At 34.3% G+C, this 9454-nt stretch overlaps 1 protein-coding gene and 1 long non-coding RNA gene across 2 annotated transcripts; both read right to left on the minus strand.

Annotated features, from left to right (window-relative positions):
* Nucleotides 1–11: 11 nt before the first annotated feature.
* On the minus strand, nucleotides 12–1594 carry LOC131951444 (uncharacterized). The gene is made up of 2 exons (XR_009388424.1): nucleotides 1406–1594; nucleotides 12–276 (listed from the first exon to the last, which is right to left on the minus strand). It is a non-coding gene; the product is annotated as an uncharacterized LOC131951444 (long non-coding RNA).
* A 1784-nt stretch (nucleotides 1595–3378) lies between these two features.
* Nucleotides 3379–6826, minus strand: LOC131951363 (ficolin-1-A). Its single transcript, XM_059313754.1, has 5 exons — nucleotides 6656–6826; nucleotides 5540–5646; nucleotides 5264–5386; nucleotides 4528–4644; nucleotides 3379–4060 (listed from the first exon to the last, which is right to left on the minus strand). Exons 1-5 carry the CDS (start codon nucleotides 6732–6734, stop codon nucleotides 3671–3673), a joined length of 816 nt encoding a protein of 271 aa, XP_059169737.1. The 5' UTR covers nucleotides 6735–6826; the 3' UTR covers nucleotides 3379–3670.
* Between the last annotated feature and the right edge of the window lie 2628 nt (nucleotides 6827–9454).

Consider the following 9454-nt stretch of genomic DNA (forward strand, 5'->3'; position numbering starts at 1 on the left):
TAACTCTCTCAACAGTCTCCACACTGATTTAATCAGCAAAAACCGAAGGCAACGATGCGACAGTCTACATGAAGTCTTGTAGAGACCTCTGTTATGAAGTCAGTCTACGGAAGAGGCGAAGTTTCGACAAGTCCGCGTCAGGTTCCGTGGTGTGGGGGGTGTGGGGGGTGGTGAAGGGCGTGGGTTTGATCTTCCTACAGCAGGGTGCGGCTACCGAAAGACACCACATCACCGCCATCATACAGAAGAGGAGGACCAACCTCACAGGATTCATGTCTGCAGAATAATTATAAAAAATTGTCACCTTGTTCAATATTCAACACCGCTGTGCAGTTTGTTTAGAAATAAGTTGAAATAAAAGTGCCACATTAGTTGTGTTTGTGTGATGCGTAGTTTTAGAAATTTAATTACGCCATTCAAACTTTACAAAGAAATTGATTATTTATAAATACATACGTGTAATATTTTCTAATGTATTTGTTATATCAGCAAATAGACTATACTATTGACTATAATTTAACAGCCCTGTTTTCAAGTGGTAGGCTTACTACCTGTTGAGATTTTCAAATCATCTTAATAATTTATTTAAGTGCCAATACGTGTTGTAAATTTAAATACGCTACAGAAATAGAGAAAAAAGTTTTCCTACAAATACAATTTTTTTTTTATTTAAGTAAGATTAGATTTCAAATAGGCGCCACTTTGCAGATAATGGCGATAGTCATGCTTCTGATCCTGCTCCCCCCCCCCCCCATCCCCCTTGCGCACGCTACTCTATCAAGCACATACCCCAAGAGAAACATGTCCGTAAAGAAGCCTGTGTATTATAATGCCCGAACTTATGTTGTAAGTTGTAATATCATTGGTCGTTCAGAGACTTTAAACTCTTTTTACAAGATTTAGGCCTAATTTGGTTCATTAAAAAGTCTAAACTGCTGTTGTAGTTGTAACATTATGGACTTCCTTTTAAACACGAAATAAATAGTTTTATGAATAGACAAACTACTTTAATTTCTGTACCCGGTAGTCTATAAATGACGACCGCTTTTCTAATCCATTTTACCCCCCCCCCTAGGTGAAGCAGAGTTTATCTTACATCAGTTTTTGCTATAAAGTGGTTCCAGCCATCTCACACGGATGTTCCACAACTACCCATAAAACGTGTTGCCAAGTAATCGAACAACTTCACCTTTATCGTAAAGATAACTACAAATTTTCATCGTAACTGTTTTACCTCGTTAGGAGCTCCATTGTATCCTATATCAACTGTTGTTCTTTAAATATAGCAACAACCCTTAACTTGTTTTATTGTGGCTGATCATAATGAAAACAAACCACTATTTAAATTAACGCAAACAGTAAACTAACGAATTAGGATTAAGTCTAAAGACATTCTTCACGTTACCTGATTGGAAATTGGCTAAACGAAATCCCTAGAAAAGAAAACTGTACTCCGGACTGATGTAGTGTGCGCATGAAAATGCTTGTTTAATTAATATATCCAGTCAAGTGAAAGTTACCTCATTTAATCAATACCTTACTAATTAATTTTCAACTGTGTTTAATTTCACGTAAGACAGGGGAGACTAGACATGGGCCCATACATGCTTTGTTTGATCTTACATTCCACTGTCTATATGGAAGTACGTATAGTCAGGTGACCCGAACTTTCTAAACTGTGTAAACAATTAGCAAAGTGCTAGCGTCAGCCTCCGTTCATAACAACAACAGTAAGCGACATCAACCTCCACATCAACAACAGTATGAAAGTCCCAACATCAACCTCCATATCAACAACATTATGAAAGTCCCAGCATCAACCTCCACAACAACAACAGTTTGAAAGTCCCAGCATCAACCTCCATATCAACAACATTATGAAAGTCCCAGCATCAACCTCCACATCAACAGTATGAAAGTCCCAGCAACAACCTCCACAACAACAATATGCAAAGTCCTTGCAAATCGATCTTTTAGAAGGAGCTCCAATCCCGGTCTGGAACTTAGCAAATCAGAATGGAGAAAACAGGTAATGAGGAAATCAGAATGGAGAAAACAGGTGATAAGAAGATAAGTATGCTTTTAGTGCATTAGTACATAAAAGCTTGTTATTAAAACGTTTTTTATGAATGTTTTTATTGCTTATGGTGTCCGTTATTCATTTTTGTATTTGAATTTTTTTTTAAATTAAAATTATTTACAATGGATCAATACATTTCAAAAGTTGTGTTATTTTCTAACACGCACTTTCAAAGAGCATTTAAAAACAAAAAGTTTACATTTAACTTATAACATATTGAAAAATTTATGACAATGACTCAAACCCTCGAAATATATAACTACATTGATTTTAGCTATATATCACACAAGTTTTATTAGAATAGAAAAATTACGCATTAAACATATCACAAGTCATGTATAACAAATCAATAAAAGAAAATGTAAGAACATCGACACATGGCTACATTATTTAATCACTATTAAATGTACAATTACTATTGTTCTATTGACGTCACACACACACACACACACACACACACAAACATACATACACACACATACACAACACAAAAACACACTCTCACACACACACAAACACACACATACACCCACACAGACGTACAACATACAATCTTGTAGGATGTTGTATAATACTTTGATTGATCGAATTATATGTCGTGCAGAAAGCAAGCGACACACTTTGATTGTTTCTATTGGTTTCATTTAGAACATTCAAATGTACTGCCGATGGTCTTGTAAACTGTTGTACAGAGTACATTTTTACTGCTGTGAGAGTATGTACTATTAGCAATCATTACATAAATCGATGACAGTTAATTTTATCAGAGGCGTAGAGACCCTTCCCGGCGCCCGGGGACAAACTTTTCGATTTGCACCCCCCCCCCTCGAGATTTCGATTTGCACCCCCCCTTCAAACTTTCGATTTGCACCCCCCCTCGAGATTATTTTGATTTGCAGCCCCCCTCAAACTTTCGATTTGCACCCCCCCCCTCCTCGAGATTAGGATTTGCAGCCCCCCTCAAACTTTCGATTTGCACCCCCCCCTCGAGATTTTGATTTGCACCCCCCCTCAAACTTTCAATTTGCACCCCCCTCAACCTTTCAATTTATTTTTCCAACCCATTTTGGCGCCCCCTAAGCTCGGCGCCCGGGGACATATGTCCCCCCCTACCGCCCCCCCCCCCCCGCTACGCTACTGAATTTTATAGGTAGCAGATTTTCAGTTATTCTGTAAAAGGTACTAATATTTAATAATAATGATGTAAAATATCTAACCAGAATATATTTCTACTATAGTTGCGGCACGTTTTATATGTAACTATTAAAAATAATTGATGGTATTTCATTTGAACAGAACATATATTTAGTTGTTTTTTATTTAAATAGTATACTCAAAAGAAGAAAATAAATAAAGACTGCATTATAACTGGGTTTTAACCGACGTGTCTAGTTTAAATAAGTCGGTCCGTCAGAGGTGGTCGAAATTTCGCTGGTATGTTTCAACACATAATGAAAAAACACAGACAAAAGAACTAGGAATCAAGTAGAAGCTTTTGATTTTTTTTTTTTTTGGGATTTTTCAACAATTCTGACATGTCTAGGGTATGTACATGTACTTGATGAATCTATTGAACACAATATTTATTTGCTAATTACTTGAAATCCCAGGTGAGATTCTAGGTTTTTTTCTCATTTTCATCTCAGCTCTATCAAGTGTCTTAAAACCACCCACAGACTTCCAGTGTATTCCTGACTGATACTGCGTCATAGGGTGCTCACCATTCAAGTTTACTGTCAGGCAATTCTGGAACCACCACCCCGTTCTAAATTTGGCAGCGCAGCCCATTTCGTCCGGATAATCTGGAGTGGCAAAGCTGGCGTCATTGTGATATTTTAAGTCGTCGGAAACATTTCCTGAAAAGCCAGAAATGCGAAGGGGAAAATACTCTGACTCACTTCCGATTTTGAACGATTTGTATTGGGCGTAGTAGTCGACCTTCCTGAATGTCATTTCAACTCTTAGTTCCCATCGCCCCATCTGGTGATTCAAAAAAAGTAAAGTGGATGAAATAAGCAAACATTACAAATAAAGAAATAGGTCCCACCCTTTTCAAAACACTGCTGGCTAACATCCGAAATCGTAGAACGTTCGGACATACTTCGGTCAATACGAAATTTTGGCCGGCAATTTTTTTTTTTTGAAGTGTAGGTGTCCTACACAATAAGTCAGAGGTACTACACGATTCAACTCCCCAACAGCATAATACGACTCACCTGTTGACGGTAGATCAAGAGCACCACGCGCTTGTTTGTTTTAAAGAGCGCCTAAAACTTTGGATATAATGGGTTACGATAGTGGTTCAATAATTCAAATTAGACGCGTCTGAAGGTGGCACGGCGATGGGGTAACCGGAAATGCTAAGGGCTCCCTATATATATATATATATATATATATATATATATATATATATATATATATAAAGAAAATAATATAACATTTTTTACCGATGTTAATTTGTACATATGTTTAAGTCCAAGCCAATAGTCGCCAGCATATGTACCAAAACCATCTCTGTAGTCCTCCCAATTTCTTCTAAAGTCAACATCCAGTTTGTTACGTCGCTGAAATATAAAGGCAGTAACTGTACGTACATGATGAGTGACTACAATCATACTTGATGAGTGACTACAATCATACATGATGAGTGACTACAATCATATATGATGAGTGACTACAATCATACATGATGAGTGACTACATTCATACATGATGAGTGACTACAATCATACATGATGAGTGACTACAATCATACATGATGAATTGCTACAATCATACATGATGAGTGACTACAATCATACATGATGAGTGACTACAATCATACATGATGAGTGACTACAATCATACATGATGAGTGAATACAATCATACATGATGAGTGACTACAATCATACATGATGAGTGACTACAATCATACATGATGAGTGACTACAATCATACATGATGAGTGTCTACAATGTCTTTTAATTAAAAAAAAATTGACCTATAATTAGGCGAAGAATAATAATCGTAAACATCACCACATTTACCTACGTGATTGCTGGATTGTCTAACGTTACTTTTTAGTTAATCTAAAATATTTCCTCAAAAGAACAACAGGCAAACTAGTTACTGTGTTCAGTTTTTATCTTACTGTAGCTAGCTTTCTGTTCACAAGTTAACGAATCAAATATGAAATAGTTACCTGAAGCACAATCCACCCTCCGCCATCAGTTTTGGTATCACACATCACATCTACCCCTATTTCGGATTTCATGATCGCCCTTTCTGGTAAATCATCAGACATAGAATTCCTGTCACAAGTTTTCTGTCCAACAAATTATATATTTTTTTCAGAACAATTTAATTATAAAGATATATATATATATATATAATGTCATTGGAATACATAGAGATTTATGAAACTTTAATTTTAAACTTTTTAAACTTTTTAAACCGTATTTAAAAAACCATATCCTACCTGATATGTTTGAAAGTTATCTGTAATTTTGACTTCACGCCGAGCGATAACTTCAGCCGAGAAGTTGACTCCACCCACAGTTCTAATTGAATTTTTTCCGTGTAAAACTGAAAAAAAAAGAAGTTTCTGTAACTTATAGTAGGTAAGTTGGTGGAAGTATGTATGATATCATTCATATCTTTATAGGCCTACTGCTAAAATTGACCCAGAAAATCTGCAATAGGAGTAGAATTTCGAAATAATTATGCAGATTTAAAACAAACGAAATATACTAATAAATGATCTTTTTAGATTCAGAAAAAATAATATATTATCATATATTATTATTAGATGTTGAAATTTTCATTAATTTAATTTAATTTGTTCCAAATGACATACTTAAAGGCATTCTTTTAGCATAGCTAAATTTTGAATCTGTAGCTAAACATTTAGATAATACTAAACAAGTGTATTTTTCTCAGATTCTGTTTTCAGCTACTTAAACAGGTTTGGCAAGTTGACTTTTTAGACAAGGGTACATTTATATTATTAAGGATCCTACACGGAGTTATTTTAACGTGGATGGCATTATTATTATTTTTTGCTTTAACTGGTGAGGTATTGTGAAAATTATTATTTTAAAAAACCGTTTCGGACATAATTCTCTTCACTACAATTTAACGATTAATTTTCCATCATATTTCTCTGAGCGAGAGTAGGTTGATAATTAGCTTATAAAAGATTCGCACATATTTATTCCCACTTTGGAGTTGGCTGCAGAATTGCTTCCAAATTCGATGCAACATGCACATTTTATAATAAGCAGATTTAGAAAAAAATAACTAAATCAATATTTTAATGTACAATTAACTTTACAGTAGGCGCATAAGGCTTGATAAAGTCATTCACGTATGCTGAATATAAATGACTGTTTTACATAAAACATCTGTGTTTATAAAATAGTTCATTTACTGTATGTTTAAAACCCAGAAAAGAATGTCAGTAAATTATCCTAGCATATCAGCTAGCTAAAGCGTGAGTAAATGTTCTTTCATCTAATGTTAATTTACAGTAATCTGCAAATCTTTGCAGTAATAAAATCTGCGCAGGCAATTGTGCGGAATAAACTTCACATACCTGGAGCATCGTCTGAGAAAACGAAGTGAGTTTGTAAAGTCAGCAGCACGATGATGCCCAGCCAGATGTTGATGTCCATGGTGGATGAACTTGTCAAACTAGGCCGACTGACGATGGGATTTTAGCCAGGTTGTGAACAACTGACCAGCCACGTAGTGAGACAGTGCAGACTCTGATGTTTATAGGTGGAGATATAGAGGCTGTCATCAACGGATCAATTGGCTTATGTGTTGTAAGAAATCTACTGGTTGGTTTTGCTTAAGGTTCATTAAAACATGTCACATAACTCCGTCACATACAGCCATAAAATATATTTACACGAAATAACCAGGGGTAATTATAATTTCTTATCTGATGTTTTAAACTATTGTGTTTTCAAGTGTGCAGATTGTTAATATATATATATATATATATATATATATATATATATATATATATATATATATATATATATATGCATATATGCATATATGCATATATGCATATATGCATAATACAAGAGTAGAAGAGCAGCAATAACTACTACCAAGACATCACTTAACAGTCGTTTACTTAAAAATATATAGGATTGTATTAATTTAAAAGATTTGTCACAAGGCTCAAGAAAAGTTTAACCCGAACCCTAACCCTAACACGGTGCCTAGCCATACCTTTAGCTAACAACATAACATCACCTTATTTTCACGGTTAAGTTTCAAGTTACCTTAAACCCTAAAATCAGCTAAGCTTTACGGTTACGTTTTAGGTTGAGATTAAAATATATACATGTACAACAACTAAAGTCCTTAGTCCTACTACTCTACTTTCAACTAAAGTCCTTAGTCCTACTACTCTACTTTCAACTAAAGTCCTTAGTCCTACTACTCTACTTTCAACTAAAGTCCTTAGTCCTACTACTCTACTTTCAACTAAAGTCCTTAGTCCTACTACTCTACTTTCAACTAAAGTCCTTAGTCCTAATACTCTACTTTCAACTAAAGTCCTTAGTCCTACTACTCTACTTTGTCCCTAACGGTCTCTTCTAGCCTATGTCTAATACTAGACTAATACAGTACAGACATCTCGTGGCTTGCCACCGGCTCACAGAGGCGTCCCTTGAATCTCCTCACTTTAGCCACCCGAGTGTGTGTGTCTCCCTAGTCTAATCTTACCGTCTCAAACCCCTCCTTAAATAACTGTCTCACTAAACTCCAGGTGCTGGGGTAATTATGCACCAACACTAGTGTCAAAATCTTATTAGACCGACTGCCAAGCTTCACACGGTCAATGCTGACGTCCATGAACATGCCTCCGCATTTCATTTTAATTACCTGGCCGGCTGATCAAACGCTGGTCACCCGTCTCATTTGTTTATGGGCGGCGGCTTACTTACTCTTTAATAGGGCTAACATAAGTACAATTACCTTGGAATCGTAACTACACACACACACACACACACACACACACATATATATATATATATATATATATATATATATATATATATATATATATATATATATATATATATATATATATATATATATATATATATATATATATATATATATATATGATGTCTACACAGTGTAAATATTTGATTAATATTTTGATATTTTAATTTTTTTTTTCAGCTGGTTGTTAGATAAAACAAGAGTCTTAAGTGTTTCAACCTAAAGTTCAGGCAAATATTATCAAATCAGAAAATAAAAATCTAAATAAACAGTCAAAATTGAAAATCATTTTTTTTATATATTTAACTAGAACTCGAGTTGTTTACAACTTAGTAGATCTATATTTAATTTTTTTTGTTTGTCTGTTCGGTTACACAAGGGCATCTGCACTATGTGTAGAACTGTAAAATACTTATTTAAGTAGAAAATAATTTTTTTTTTACCAAAATGTTAAACACAAATTCATTTAAAGACGTTAATTAATTTATTGATAATTTTCTTCGTAGAAACACCACATTAATTATAAAAGTTCAGAACAATTATTTTAATTTTTTCCACAACAAACCAGGTGCCAATATGATACGCTGGGCAGTTCTTCTTATTTAACTGTACAATAAATTTATCTAGCCTAGAACTAGAGATTCTATGCTCAACCAAAATCGCTGTTTTAAATTACAAAAACATGTTGTCTGAGGTGTGACGTCTTTTTAATGTATGGTCTGGCTTTTTCTGATGAGATGTGACAGTAGGGAGGCAAAGGGAAAGATAAAAATCGTCACATGTATGTGACGTTCTTTATGTAGGCATATGACCCCCGAAACCCACAGTTTTCCAAGGAAAACGATTATCCTACTTTTGACTAAAAAGTATTTAAGTGGTTGTGTAAGTAATATCATTTTACAATTACTACCCTATATATAAAATATTTTGAAAATGTCTAGACCTAAATTGACAATGTCCATAAAATATTTATCTTCTGTTGTTTAAGGAGCTAAAAATAATATCGGGATGTTGCTTTTAGTTGGAGATTTAATTTATTTGATTACGGTTAAAGCATTTTATTTTTATGTTTCAGTATATGTTTAGAGCATTCAAGTTTACTGATGATATTCATGTTAAATCTCATAATCTTAATACATTTGTTTGCAGCTGAAGTAAGCTATACATTTAACCACTATAATAAAATATATTAAATCACCATTATAAAAAAAATACATTGTTTTAAGGGGGCAGTATCACCCAGACTAAGGGAGGGAAACAAAAACTATCACCAAAAAAAAAACTATTTGTCATACACATGTCAAATTTTTACAGCAATAGTAACGTTTCTTCTGCTATAATACAGTATATAAATTGTAGGGTATAT

Source organism: Physella acuta, unplaced genomic scaffold (genome assembly GCF_028476545.2).
Source record: "Physella acuta isolate Inbredline_101_S28 unplaced genomic scaffold, ASM2847654v3 ptg000065l, whole genome shotgun sequence".
In the NCBI taxonomy this organism is placed as follows: domain Eukaryota; kingdom Metazoa; phylum Mollusca; class Gastropoda; family Physidae; genus Physella; species Physella acuta.

What these genes read in the sequence shown, in the direction of transcription:
- LOC131951363 (XM_059313754.1), bottom strand. Translation starts at nt 6,734, where the DNA reads ATGGACATCAACATCTGGCTGGGCATCATCGTGCTGCTGACTTTACAA. An exon ending in ATAACTTTCAAACATATCAG is followed by an intron (nt 5,387 to 5,539) that starts GTAGGATATGGT and finishes TTTGTTGGACAG; the next exon opens with AAAACTTGTGACAGGAATTC. An exon ending in GAGGGTGGATTGTGCTTCAG is followed by an intron (nt 4,645 to 5,263) that starts GTAACTATTTCA and finishes TTTATATTTCAG; the next exon opens with CGACGTAACAAACTGGATGT.